Consider the following 14355-nt stretch of genomic DNA (forward strand, 5'->3'; position numbering starts at 1 on the left):
AGCACGAAATTTCCAAAATCACTGTTTTTAATAAATTGGAATGTTACTAGTTTCTGATACGCATAACTCATATTTCTGGTCTAATAAACACAATTCAAACATCATCAATTTTTTTTTTGTTTTTTGTTATTTGCAAATTATAAGTAAAATAAAATTTTTGCTGAATTAGAAAAATAAAAGTGACGTGACTTTTTCCCAAGTTCCAGCTCTGACTGAATTTATATTATATCTATTCATTGAGTAAAATTATGAATATTTTACTTTAAAAAAAAAATCCTACATTTGGAATCTTCTAAGAATAAAAAAGCCATCAACATCTACAATTTTATTATTTATTTTAAGTAATCTTTTAAATTTTACACTGAAAAAGTAAGAGAAGAAAAATACTTAGTTAACATGTACCGTATATACACCCAATTTAATGATTAACAAGAGAGTACATTTGTTTCCTTAAGTACAGATAATGAACAACTTTTTCCACACAAATAATTATAAGTACTCATTATTAACCTACCAACTATTATTGTTTTATATGGGATTTATTTACATGTATATTTTACTTGGGAATGGAACAGAGGGGAAGACAGATAGAATCTAAACACTAAGACAATAATACTTATCTACTTACAGTTTACAAAAATATCCATAATTTCTAGAAATTCTACTGAATTATACATCAAATTTTAAAAACAAATCTTTAAAAATATTTTTCTTATTAATATAGCTCCAATGTTGTAAATTTGAATGATTCTCATACATATATTAATATTTTTAGTTACATAAAAGTGTGTTGGAATTCAATTTTTTTTTTCATTTTACATTCGAGCTGCTACTTACCGTCAGTCACAGTTTATATATTCAGAAAAGAAATTAATATTTTTCAATATATTATGAAAAAATAATCAGCTATGAAAGTTATTATTTTTGATAAATGAAAAAGTATAGATTCTATAATGTGATATGTGAGTGATTATTATAAAAGCTCAACACATTTGTAATCCTATATACATTAAGTGACAATATACACCTGGGCCCTGTTTCATAATAAAGTACAAACTAATACTATTAGTCTCGTAGATTTATCTTAATTCAATTACACAGACTTGTACAATAGTCACTTGTACTTAAGTATTTTTTAATTCCTGTAGTACCACTAATAGTCATCCCTATCATGAAAAAAATAAGTATTAGTATTGTTACCACACTAGGTTCTACACTTGTACTATGAATTAATACTATTAGCTTTCATTATGAAACAGGGCTCTGATGGTGTATGATTTCTGTTTTTTTTTAATATCCAGATTTCCTTGGGTAAATAGTAGAAAATAACAATATCAGAACACCACAAATTTATTATATTTAAATTCAATTTATGACTAGTGTGTAGACTAGATTAAATCATTAGTATTTAATGGTACTGGTATAGATTGCAGATGGACAAATATAATTGAAAATTTACTTTCCTATGAGAGTATTGTGACCAGCGTAGTTAACTTCTATTTATTTTTACATAGCTTAAATAATAATAATTTTTGTTAAGTGTTAAGGGTTTTAAATTTTTTTTTTCATGTCAAGAATTAACCTTGTTATATTGTGAAATTTCTATCAAGTTTGGTGGATTCATTTATTAGTGAAAAGAAGGATCTATATCCACCTAAAAGATCAACTTCATCAACAGATATCATAGTGTCATTTCATTTCTAACAAAGGTGAAGTGACTTATTGTTATTATAATGGTGCTAATTTATTTATGTTCCTTTTAGTTATCTTTACTTTCTTAAATTTTTATGATATTGTTGCTTCCAAATTTAAATAATGTAGAAATATGGTTTTAGCTAAAGGATTTTATCAAACTCAAAGGATCAGAGATGATAAAAGGGCCAGATATAAACAAATTTATTCGCAATGGAGAAGTTGAAAGTAAAACTGGAAATTAATTTTTTCTGCTCCAGCAAAGTAGCTGTGTTGACATTCTTAACTTAAATATGATAGCAATAGCATAAATATGTATTTATTAATGTAAAATGCTTACAATTTTTGAGTTGTAGCTAGTTTTTTCAATATTTATAATAATATCAAGCACCATTATACTCATATACTGTGTTTTTGTGAAGTGATGTACATTAGTTATAATATATTGAATTATATATTCATAAAATATTTACAAAGTTGAGAAAAATATTAATTTAAAATTAATTACCACTATTCAAGTACAGCTTTCAATGCTAAGATATACAGTGTAGAATAAATTTAATAGATGCGAATCTGATTAGTTATAAAGTAACACAAAAATATAGCTCTTGAAGAAGATTTATTTACAGTTTTATCTTAGTTAACTCACTTTTTGTATTTTCAACCTGTTTTTAGATAAATATTAATCTCAAGAAATAGAAATAATAAAAATTCTTACCAATTAAATGCTGTCTGTATATATAAACTAATTTTCACAAAAAAATATTTTTTCAGATTTCTATTCAATTCAAATGGGTATAGATCATTGGAAATTATTCTACTTAAAACATAAATGATTACTAACAACTTTGAGTTTAATATGTTAAAAAAAAGAGCTTTAAAAAATAATTGATAGTTCGAATATTATTTACAGAACATAACTTAAATATACTTTGGTATTATTTTTCCTGCATCGTTTAGACACCATCTTACATTTTTAAAAGAGATACTGACAAAGTTGCAGGCATCCCATTTTTCATTGTTGATGCTCTTTTCCAGTCAAATCGGGAACTTTCAAATCCACTTAGTTCCCTTGTGAGTGGGTCACTCCTATGCTTTTTTTTAATGCATGGTGCTCTCAAACGAAGCTGGAACTCTCTTTTGAATTTTTCCTGAAGTAAAAATTAGAAATCAAAATGTAATTACGTTTAAAAAAAAATAATATCAATTAAAAATAATCTAAATTTATTTTTATTACCATGAATTGTGATTATAATGGAGTCTAAGCTTGAATGGGTGAACATTCAGCTGTATAAAATAAATTTTTCATTTGAGAATACTGTGGCCTTTTTATTTTTTAAAAATAGTCTCTGTCCTTGGTATTATGATTGATAAATCTTAATTCAACAATTTGTTGACCATGGATTAATCCAGAGTAATGTTAAATTTTAAATTAGCACTAAGGATATAATTTGTTGTGATTATGGATTCTGAATATATCAGATCTAATCCTGAAAGGAATTGTAGTTTATTTACCCATTAATCATTTTTAGTTAGCCAATGCATTGGTTTCTAACCCTCAAAAGGGCAATGTAGGGGAGGGGAGTTACCCAAAGAAAATATTTGAAAATTAGGTTTGTTAAAAAAGCATTTTGAGTCCTTTTATTGTGTACATTTGCCTGTTAAAATCTTTCAGCTAGCACTGAAACATCGGAAATGATAATTAATAAAGTAGTGTTAAAAATATGTGTTCCTGGATTCTGCAGCCCATTTCGACGCTTTTGCACCTATGGTCCACAGACCTCCCGTTTGGAAGCACTGAGATGTTGTAACCAAATTTCATGACATCTTTTCATCCAGTTGGATGAGGTATTTTAGTAAGTCATAACTTTTATCCATATTGACCACTAAACTCTCTTTTTTGGATTAGATGAGAGTTGATTTACCCATTAAGGTTTTTTTTTATGTTAATTAAACTTTAGTTTAAAAATTGCTAAAAAAAAACTAGTTTCTAATTTGAAAACATCATCTTTAAAAGATTTAAAAAAAAAGAAGCATCCTACATTGCTGCTCCATATTTTAAATAGATTGAAATATTTTAAGTTGACTAGAATGTTGCACCCAGTCCTCTGGAATATGGTCATCTCAACGGACAACAAATGTGAATTTTTAGAACTATTGTTGAGCCCTCACTTAACTATGCTGCAAAAACCTGGACACTTAACCCAGAACTCTACTCCAAACTACTAGTGGCAGAGATGGATTTCTGGAAGAGATGCCTGAGGATTACCCGCATGGATAGAATCAGGAATGAGGATATTAGAAGCAGGCTAGGGGTGACCAAAGGAGTTCCGGAGAGGATTGGAAGGAGCAGACTGCAATGTTATGAGCACTGTCAGCAGATGCCAGAACGTAGGTGGCCGAAGAAACTTCTGCAATGGGAACAGCCAGGAAGACGGAGGAGAGGAAGACCCCAGACCCGGTGGAAGGACTGCATGAAGGAGGCCATAGCCGGTAGGGGACGTGAGGAGGAAGATTGGTGGGATAGAGAGAAGTGGAGGGATGCTCTGACTTAGCCAGACAACCCAATGAGGAAAAAACCTGCAAAAGTTAAATTAAAAAATATTGTAATAATTTTTCCAAGGAAATGTGCTCACTTTTTCTTATTTTTTAAATTTTATTGTTATTATTTTATTTCCAAAACTCTGATAATTCATTGAAGTTTCAGCTTGTAGTTCTGTATCTATCAGATTATTTGTTGCTAGATGGACTAACAAGCATTTTTGGTGTGCCTATTCAATTTAGAATGCTTAGCATTGTTTTAATAATTGTATTAAGTTTTAATAAAAGGTCTAAGCACATACTGATGCATGTAATAGTGGAGGACAGAGTAGTGTAAAAAGTTTTTGCAATTACTTTCCAATTAATATAGTTAGAAATGAAATTTCCAATAACAAACTAATAAATCAAATTAAACTAATAAAATGATAAATGTATTTTTTAATAAGTTGTGCCGCTATCAATGCAAAGCAGTAATAGAGTTTACAGTTGAATTTAATCCTTAATTCACCCATTCACCCAAAATTTTATTTGGACTTGTATTTTTTTAGAGATTGAAGTATAATTAATCAACTCATCCATGAATAACTTTAAAACTGCTAATCGAATGATCTTGAAATGATATTAAAATCTAGCCATTAGTTCTTAAAATTTAAAATGCAATCATCTAATGATTGATTAAATGTATTGATTATTTTATTGAACATATTAAAATGTACAATAGACAGGAGCTATTTTCACAATAGAGTCCCACTAAAAACTCTTCTAAAATTACTCTACTTGCCACAAAGTAATCACTGGACTGTGTACAATACCATTCTTTTAAGTGATACCACAATCAAAGCTAATCAGTGATATGCTAAATATGAGTCTTAGATAATTTTATTTCTCTAAAACTAAATTATTCTTGGTAAATTTTACTTAATTTCATGATGGGTTTCTATCGTACCAAAGGTATAGATTAGGCTTGTATTTCCATTAGATGCTTCTATTATTTAATATAAGTTGATTATGAACCCACTGACGGTTGTTGGAAAAATTTTAACATAGGTTGTAAAAACAAAAATATAATGGTTTTATTATTACTTACATTATATATAGCATATACAAATGGGTTATAGCAACTGTTACTCATCGCTAACCAATCAAATCCAAACCAAAATATGTTGATGTATTTGTATCTGAAACATTCAGTCATATTAGTAAAATTTTAAACACTTATATTTATTATATGGGTGATTCAATAAAACTATACTTACTCATTTATGTCAGTGATGTTTTGTAGGACATTATATGTCTGAAGTGGGAGCCAACATAGAGCAAACAGAACTACCACTATGACAAGCATCTTTATTACCTACAAAATTAGAAATTTTTAATTTCTTAGAATTATGTACCTTAATCGCAACCTTTGAGTTTTCAGTATATATGAACTAATTCATCTGGCTGGATTAGTTTGTTCAGTAGATAAATCAAGAAACGGTGTAAGAATCTTCATATAAAAACAATCATCGCTATTATATAAGTTTTTAGTATTTTAATTTTAATTTATTTATATTACCTCGATATAACTTGTACCTATCAGATGTTATTATGGAATCTCCCTAACTACTGTTGGTAAGCAATTTACAAAGCTTCTTTATTTAGCAAAGCAATTTACAAAGCATCTTTATTTAGTAAAGATTTGTTTTGTTTTTCTAATGGAAAAACAGTAGTTTTTATCTGCTTTATTTTTTTTTTTAAGGAAACATATGGACTTTGTCTAAACCAAAACTTTCTATTTAGATTTACACCAAAATTACGTTTTCAACACTTCAGCCAATTGTTTTGTTTTAAATGTAAAAGGTTAAAACAAATATGTTTTCTAATCAAATAGAATTTTGAAAAATATGATATACCACCATACAAGATATCATATTCCTTTACTATACTACTATATTTTCAAGACATTTTTGATAGGGTTTGATCTATTTGGATTCTATAAATATCCATAGGATGATAGTTTTTTAAAGTTATAATTTAGCCAGTAGGTTCATATTTTTACACTTTTTGTTAAGTGAATAATAATAGATTGTTCCTGTTAGGATTTTAGGCTTATAATCTGTATTAATTATTCTAAAAAAAAAGTTATAAATAAGTTTTGTTTATAATGCATCACAAGTCTTAATTGAATTCTTCTATGAAGGTTTTCAAACAAATGTCTTTACTTTATACTTTTTAACTATTTCTTCACCAACATCTAATCTGTTATAATGATTTGCTTTTATTGATGTCTTATAATAAATTATTGTTTACAACCTTATTCAAAATCTGTACTATTGCTTGTAATGATTGTTAGAAGTACATGATCATGGTACCTTTAATACCTTTTTCTTATTTCGCATGATGTTCGAGTCACGATCAGTCTGTGCATTACCAGGTGCCGTTGATCCCCATAGTGTTAGAGCTACTCTTGCATAGGCATAGCTTATGACTATCAATGGCAAGAAGTATTGTAAGAGTACAAGGGTGGTTCGATAACTCTCGTACAGTTCTGCTGGCATGTTCATATTGTCACAGTAGTCAAAGATCAGCTCAGCTGTAAACACAAATATTGTACTTCAGAAGAATTATTTATAATTTAATTTCAAGTGATTTTATAAATATTTAGAGAAAATGAAATTTTTAGACTCATTTCATATAATTAGAGTTATTCAGTTCTTTCAAATCCACCAATTAGTATTTCAAACAAAAATAAACATTTAATTTATTTTAAATTGTGATTTAGGTTCTGTTGGCACCCATTTATATTTATTTTATTTTAATGAAAAACAATTTTTTTTTTTTTATTGAATTAAAAATCAATTTGGTACCTAGAAGTTGTAATACTATCATTGATAATGTAATTTGCTCCTGTTTCTACTTTGTCTTTTTAATGTTAAATTTTATTTAGTTTTTTTGATATCTGGCAGATCCTTTAGTTACCTCCGCTTGATGACCAATCTGGTCCATTACAGTTAATTTGAATGGATTGGAAAATTCCTTAAGTACTTCAATCTTACTTAAAAATAATCAGACACTTTCATTTAACGAACAATTTAGATAGAAAATAGCGGGCATAAAGGTATAGGATATCCCTTAGGTCTTTTGTAATATTTTTGGAGGTTAAATTAGACCTCAAAAGCAATCTTCATATAGATAATCATCTGGTTTTATAAAGAAGGTAAGAAAATTGATATTTTGGGTTTTTTTACTTGTCAAGCTTTTTGTTGAACTGGAAACAATAATGAACAAAGTATTTAAGTTAGGTAATTCTAAATTGTTGAATTTTATCTTGTTTACCAACATGAAATATTTTTTTTACACACAGTTTTAGTAATTTGTAATTATTTTGGCTGAAAATACTGATACTTTGAGGAGATAGAATTTCATATCAAATATATTTTTTTTTTTTTTTTTATAAAACTGGGGTTAAATATCAGCTTGATCTCTTTGTATCAGACCTCAACTTAAAAAATAACAGTTTTAGTGGAGCTATATAGAAAATCAATGTTAAGTTCCTCTATTGAGTGATCTAGTTTTTTTTAAACAATAAGCATTTGAAAATTTAGCCTTTTTGCTCCCTATCTCTAATCTGGAGGACCTGGAATATAAGACATAAATAATTAGAAAACCAGTCAAAATGTGAATTCACAGGTTTTTTTAAAATAATGTTCGATTATATTTTTAAATTATTTTCAATATGTTCTCTTAAAACCAATTTATAATGAATATAAGTACATGTTTATTTTCATTTTAATAATAATTTTTAAAGCGTGTTTTATTTTATGTTATGTCTTACCCACAACACAATTATTTTCTTGTTTCATTCATATATAACAAAAGGCCATCCTACCTGCTCCTCCAATACCCCTTTTTATTTATTTTATTTTCAAATACTCTTTATTGATATATAATTACAATTACAAATATATGATAATACAGAGTATACATACAGTACATATTACATACTGACTTTGTTTGCCGTATGGCAGTATAAGTTGAGTTACAGGGTCTGCTGAAGGCAGTTTCACATTGGTAACATACTAGTTGGGGGCTTGCATGAATGGAGAAGGATGGGTGGTTTGGTGGTAGAATGCTCTTCAAGACCCCCAGGAAGCGATGGACATATATCACTTTTTAAATAGTTGCTTGAAACGAGAAGAGGAGATTTAAGATAGTTTAAATCAACCAATATTTAAAAAGCCTCTAAAATTGAAAAACGGCGAGATTTGTTACTACAATCAATTTTTCTTACTTTATTATTCAGATCACGTTTGATAACTGTTCCAAGTTTCAGATAAGCATCTGCATTGCCAAAAATATGTGAAACTTCTCCATTAATTATAGTTTTGACTACGGGCTTAGGTTTTTCTAAAAATAATGATTATGGTTTTGTCTTTAAAACCATAGTGGAGAATAGGTCCTCATATTCGGTACATCTGATAACATGCTATATAGAGGTTACTTTTCAGCTATCAAAACATTCGAAATGGCATGCAAGATTATGATATTATATTAGTGGGAATTATTTAGAAGGTTATGAGATTGAATGCTTTGAGTCTAAGTTTTCCAAGCATCACTCGAAAGACATAATTCTAATTTTTTCCATCGTAAAATTTTCCAGGAGTATATTTAATTTAGAAGAATGAATTGATTAAAACTGTGTGTGACTGCTAAAAAAAGAACGTGAAAACTTTTGGTGTATGGATGAAAATCGGGAGGACAGATCCGTATTTCTCCTGGTCACATTTATCCGGATCAGTGTTTGTTTCAATTCATTAAAAACAATTTTACTTCATTTATTCAGCTGTAAATGGCCCTACAAAAGGATAATGCAGCGAACAATGGTAGCTGTAGTATGCTAGATATTTTTGCTTAGTCAGGAAGTTCAAGGATTAGTTTCATGTAAGAAAATCATTGATGAAGGCCTTTAAATAACTGGGTCCAGAAATTAAGTAGAATAAAATAAAGTCTGCGGTTAGTTGTAGGAACGGTGAGGATTTCTCCAATGCTCCAATTTAGATATAACCAAGAGTTCGATTTGGCTGTACACGACAATGTCCTGAGACTGTAGAATGTCGCGGTAGTGTCCGTCCTCACACCTACTTAATACGTCAAAAGATTTGTACACTGTGTCACAATAAAATGCTTAATCTCTTTTTAATTAACTCTAGCTGTAATAATTAAGTATTTAATCCTACTGTTGTAGTATTTTTAGTTGTTATTGAGAATATTTAATTGTTTTAAAGTATATTACTTAATTTAAAATTAGAAGTTTAAATTAGCACTAGATTACCATATTAAGAGAAAATAAAACGGAAAAGAACTTGCTAGAAGACTACGTGCACTCGCACACACATGTATTTATACATATTTTTCTTTTTACCACAATATACCCTAACTATGCACACACAAAAAAAAATGTAAATGGGAGGATTGCGTTTGGTTTCGAAGATATGTTGGTAGGGCCAATTGTTCACGGTATCGGATCTCCAAGTTCCTTTTTTTAAAATAAAGTTTGATTCTGTTTTAACGGTTATGAAACATCTACATCATGTAGCAGTTAACACACCATGTGCCTCTGAGATGCTAAAATAAATTTATATAATAAATATTAATGGAGTAGGTACCTAATAGGTAAGGCAATGGACTACTAACTCCAAGTATCCGCATTTGGATCCGGCTGTGCTAGATAATTATTGTTAGCTGTAGCTGTTGGCTGTCAGCCCTGTGGGTTCGGGGGCCCTCCGGGGTCTACCCAGGCTTATAAAATGTGTACCCTTAATTGGGAAAAAATCTGACCAAATTACCTCCTTGCACAATCGTTGATCTAGTAATAGAACTTCTTTACAAAATACTGCACCCCTTACCCTTCATGGTTTGTAGAGGTAAAGATTTAGTTTAATTTTAATTAATGAATATTAATAAAACTTAGATTTCTTTTATTTATTGGACAGCTATGGGTATATTTCTGTTTAAGTATCAATACACGTCAGGCTAAACTTTAATAATATATTTTAATAAATTAAAGTATTTCATTAAAATTTTAAAGCGTTTATTCAGAAGTATAAGTTTTGTTTGAAGTTAGTTATTTTCTACAAGTGGCATTTTAGACGATTTAAATGTTCTACAGATTGAAACAGAACATCTACCCAACGGAAGTTGGTTAAAACAGAGCCGCGTTAATTAAAAAAGTTTTGAGCAAAAACTATAAAAGGTTTAACTGCTGCCTGAATCTGATTAAAGGAATGTTAGTGATGGAGACATGACAGGTAATCGGAATGGCCTTTGAAGATGCTAGCCAGTTTCCGGTTTCTCTTCGCCGCTATCTATACATGCTCTCACTTAAGTTCCATATCTGCCTTCCGCTTTTATGGAAAGTTTCTATAATAATGAAAGGCACTCTGTTCGGAGGCGAGCTTATCGGGACTTTTTTTGCTTTCACTTACCGATTATATGGAATATAAAGCAAGGGAGGGTTATAGTAATCGTGATGAAAATTTCGAATTCAATGGAAATACACGTTATTGAGGTTCCCTTAGTCTCGCAGAATGGTCTGTGTATCTGTGAAGAGCCTAGCTGTAATAGGAAAAGTCATACGAGACTGAATTATACAGAATTATGACCGGAATCATACAAAAAATTTTGATTAAAATCAATCAACCGGAATTGTCAATTTATAAAAATGATTTTATACTTTTGTTAGGATTTCAAGTTTATTTAGTCCTGAAAAATTTGTATTATTTTCCTGACAAACCGATAAATTTTAATGATACTAATTCGGGAAAAGAAGAAAAATGTTCCATATTAGAGCTTAGTTCACATGTAGTTAGTTTCTTGAGCTTATAACTTTTTCTTGCTGATTATTTCAATCTATAATTTTACGTTACATAACTGTGGACTTTTATTGATCTACATAAATGAGAATTTTTAAGAAATTTTATAATACTTATATATCAAATAATAATGCATATCGTACATCTTTATTTTTTTAGTTTAATTTTAAATTATTACTGTTTTGAATAGCAGTTTTTATATATTGATTTAGATATTAAATATTTAATGTTACTGTTAAATAATATAAGTAAGAATTAATTATCATTTGTAAATATTCCATATTATAATAGTGGTTGTATTTTGCAGGAACGTGGCGGATTGGACTTAGTGCTGAATCGTCATCTCTCTCCGTGAACGAGGTCGCAATTCTAATAGGGGTTTCCAACATTTAGGTTCTTTTAGCTCCAGAAACACTAAAAAAAATTATAGTAATAGGATCATAAAATTCACCAAACATCTTTCATGGCTTATTTGAAAAACTTATGAACACCAGCGTTCTTTCATTTGTGTATCAGATAATTTTCCGCGATAATTGTCTCAAAATTATCCATTTTAACATTTTCATTTTTCTTATATTATTGATTCCAGTTCGTTTTTCGTTTATTTTATTTATTTTTTTATCCTAGATAAATATAAATTGACATTGTTGAATGCATTTAATAGTAATTGAATCGTTCTGATTATAATACCAGTTTATTTTTAATTTCACTGTTTCATTTTATAATCGTGAAACAGTTTTATTGTAAATTATTCTATAAGAGCTTTAAGCAATGAAAATCATAAAGCCTTTTTCTACTGAATCATTAATTTTATCCTGTATCCATGCCTCTATTCTGTTAGCAGAATATTTCATAAATTGGTTTACAATTAATGAATGGCCCGCAGTTATACTTTGCGAGGATTCGATTGTTGACCCTTGTGTCCTTTTAAGTTGAAAACTCCTGTGCTATTCTTATAATCTAGTATCAACTTCCATTTATAACGTTTTTGACATTACTCGGTATAGTGTGTATCGCTCATATTATCTAAATTTTAAATATTTATCTAAAAAATAGTTTCCTAATTTTGTGGAAGTGTTTTCTTTTCTTTTTTTAATTGCCGCTGTGGACTTCTATTTTTCTTTACGTTTGTGAAATTAGTGCTTGGTGCTTAGTGTACTTCCTGAAAGGAGAAGCTGTCGTCTTGGAAATTAAGGTAAGCTTACAAAAGTTTTATCATTGTCAAATTATAAAGTTATTTTAATTTTTTTGTATTCATATAGGCTATAATGGGACTATTCTGATAGTCGAAGCATTATATTAAATCCTCTGTTAAAAACGTAAGAAATTACTTCCTGCTAAACCTGTTGGAAACTCAATCTCTCTAATATCTTGAGGAAAGAAGCTCTTAAGTAACTTCCCCACTCGCTTCATTTTCTTTCTTAGCCTTTCCTTAAATTCGTAGTACCATCTTTCATCTTTTCTCTCTTTTATTGTATTCTTGTATAAGCAGGACTATCGATGAAACTTGAGGACGGACTGCGTTGAGTCATAAACTGCTTTTTCGTAGTTCATTAGCTCTCCCTTCTAATCTCTGCATGACTAATATTTCTTTGGTTCATTGCTTTGTCACACCATTAACTAATACTCCATCACTCTTCGTATATCTACAGTCTTCTTTAACTTAAGTCCTCAGTCCATTTACAGCTCACTACATAGTCACAACCTTTTTACAATTGTCATAACAGCCATGGAAATACAGCAAATTTTTTTTTTAATAATCAATAAATATACATATATGTAGTAGGAAGAATATTATTGCCATCGTGAATAATAAAGAAGTTGGAGTTTTGAAATAAACAAAGATTGATTTCAACTAAAAGTAATGTAGTATGTGGAAATTGTGTGATGCGCACTCTGCACCAGATTGTTTAATTATATTATTTCTAAATTAATTCATGGAACTTTTATACATCGGGATTTATTGAACCAAGAATTATGATAGTAGAATAATTTGAAAATTATTATTTAATTGTTAGATTTTGAAATGGAGGAAGAAGTATTTACGTGAAATTTATGAAATGTATTTACGTTAGATTTATGAAAATCTACGAAGTATTTAAAATAAGTTAGTTAGATAAAAAATTGTTATACAGTACTATCCTAAAATTAAAAAAAATCAAGATAAAGTACTTTATTTTGTATTTTATCTTATAAAGTATTTTATTTTCTTTGGCGACGTTACGCGTTAATATTTAGTATTATATAAGTTTATAATTACCAAATTATAAAAAAAGTTTCATTCATCAAATCCAGTTTAATTCCAGAGACTCTTCCAGTAAAAGATCATTAAGTTTATAAAAATGATGTTTAATTTTATTTCACTTAATAGAGGGTTAATCGAAAAAAATTTATAAAGGTTTTTTATGAATTTATTTCATTCATAAATGGGTGTGAAAAAAAAGAATCTACGCGTATCGCACAAGTTTCACTTACCACTCAATGTTACATAATCCCCAATTTTTTTGTAGATTGGTGGGCTCGTATTTATGGGCTTACCCAGCGGGGCAAGAGGTGGCAGCTGCCAAGTGACAAATACTTATAATTTAATAATTGTTTCAAGCAAATACTAGTTGTAATACCGCGAAATTATATACAATTTTCATAAAATTTTGGTTTTATTCACCTCATGCTGAAATGTAACAACCTTATTGTTTACGGCTTGTCTCCCTACATTTGATCCTGGGTACGCCCTTGGCTCGTATTGAAGTTAAAGCTATTTTTGAAAAAAAAAATCTATAGACCTAAGAGGCGCAAATTATGAACAAAAAAATTTATTTTTCAGTTATTATAAAAAATTTAGGATTTCTCAAGGTGAGAATTACGATTATAAATTTTGTTCCTGCCCAGACTACAGCAGTTTAACAACGAATAAGGAAGTAATGCAATCTGGAAAGATATGGTAGGTCTCGGCTTATTCCTTAGAATTGGCTATTTATATTTTTCCCTTATTTATTCATAAAATTCTTTAATATTTTGTATTTTATTGCTAACAATGAGTAATATTTATTGCTTTTCAAATAAACAAAATTAAAAGTACTTTAAAATGAAACAATAAATTTAAAAGAAAGATTTTGAAAAACAAATTTGAGCCTTATTAAACTATTTTAATAAATGATAATAAACTATTTTAATAAAAAATAAGACTTAGTTGATAATAAATTTCACTTAATTCTAGATTGAAATTGCGAGTTTAATCAAAATCGTTAGAGTCCTTTTTGGAAAAATC

The 14355-nt window shown here is 28.8% G+C and overlaps 1 protein-coding gene across 1 annotated transcript in view; it reads right to left on the reverse strand.

The window, feature by feature from the left end:
- Window positions 1–310: 310 nt before the first annotated feature.
- The window catches only part of LOC106681337 (RYamide receptor), a 309705-nt gene continuing 295660 nt past the window's right edge, over window positions 311–14355 (reverse strand). Inside the window, exons 5-8 of the mRNA XM_014421603.2 lie at window positions 6588–6808; window positions 5490–5587; window positions 5321–5411; window positions 311–2843 (exon numbers count right to left, since the gene is read on the reverse strand). Coding sequence (XP_014277089.1) covers window positions 2661–2843; window positions 5321–5411; window positions 5490–5587; window positions 6588–6808 — 593 coding nt within the window. The 3' untranslated portion in view covers window positions 311–2660. The remainder of the gene's footprint in view (window positions 2844–5320; window positions 5412–5489; window positions 5588–6587; window positions 6809–14355) is intronic.

This window comes from Halyomorpha halys, unplaced genomic scaffold (genome assembly GCF_000696795.3).
Source record: "Halyomorpha halys isolate HHAL.00 unplaced genomic scaffold, Hhal_1.1 Scaffold327.1, whole genome shotgun sequence".
In the NCBI taxonomy this organism is placed as follows: domain Eukaryota; kingdom Metazoa; phylum Arthropoda; class Insecta; order Hemiptera; family Pentatomidae; genus Halyomorpha; species Halyomorpha halys.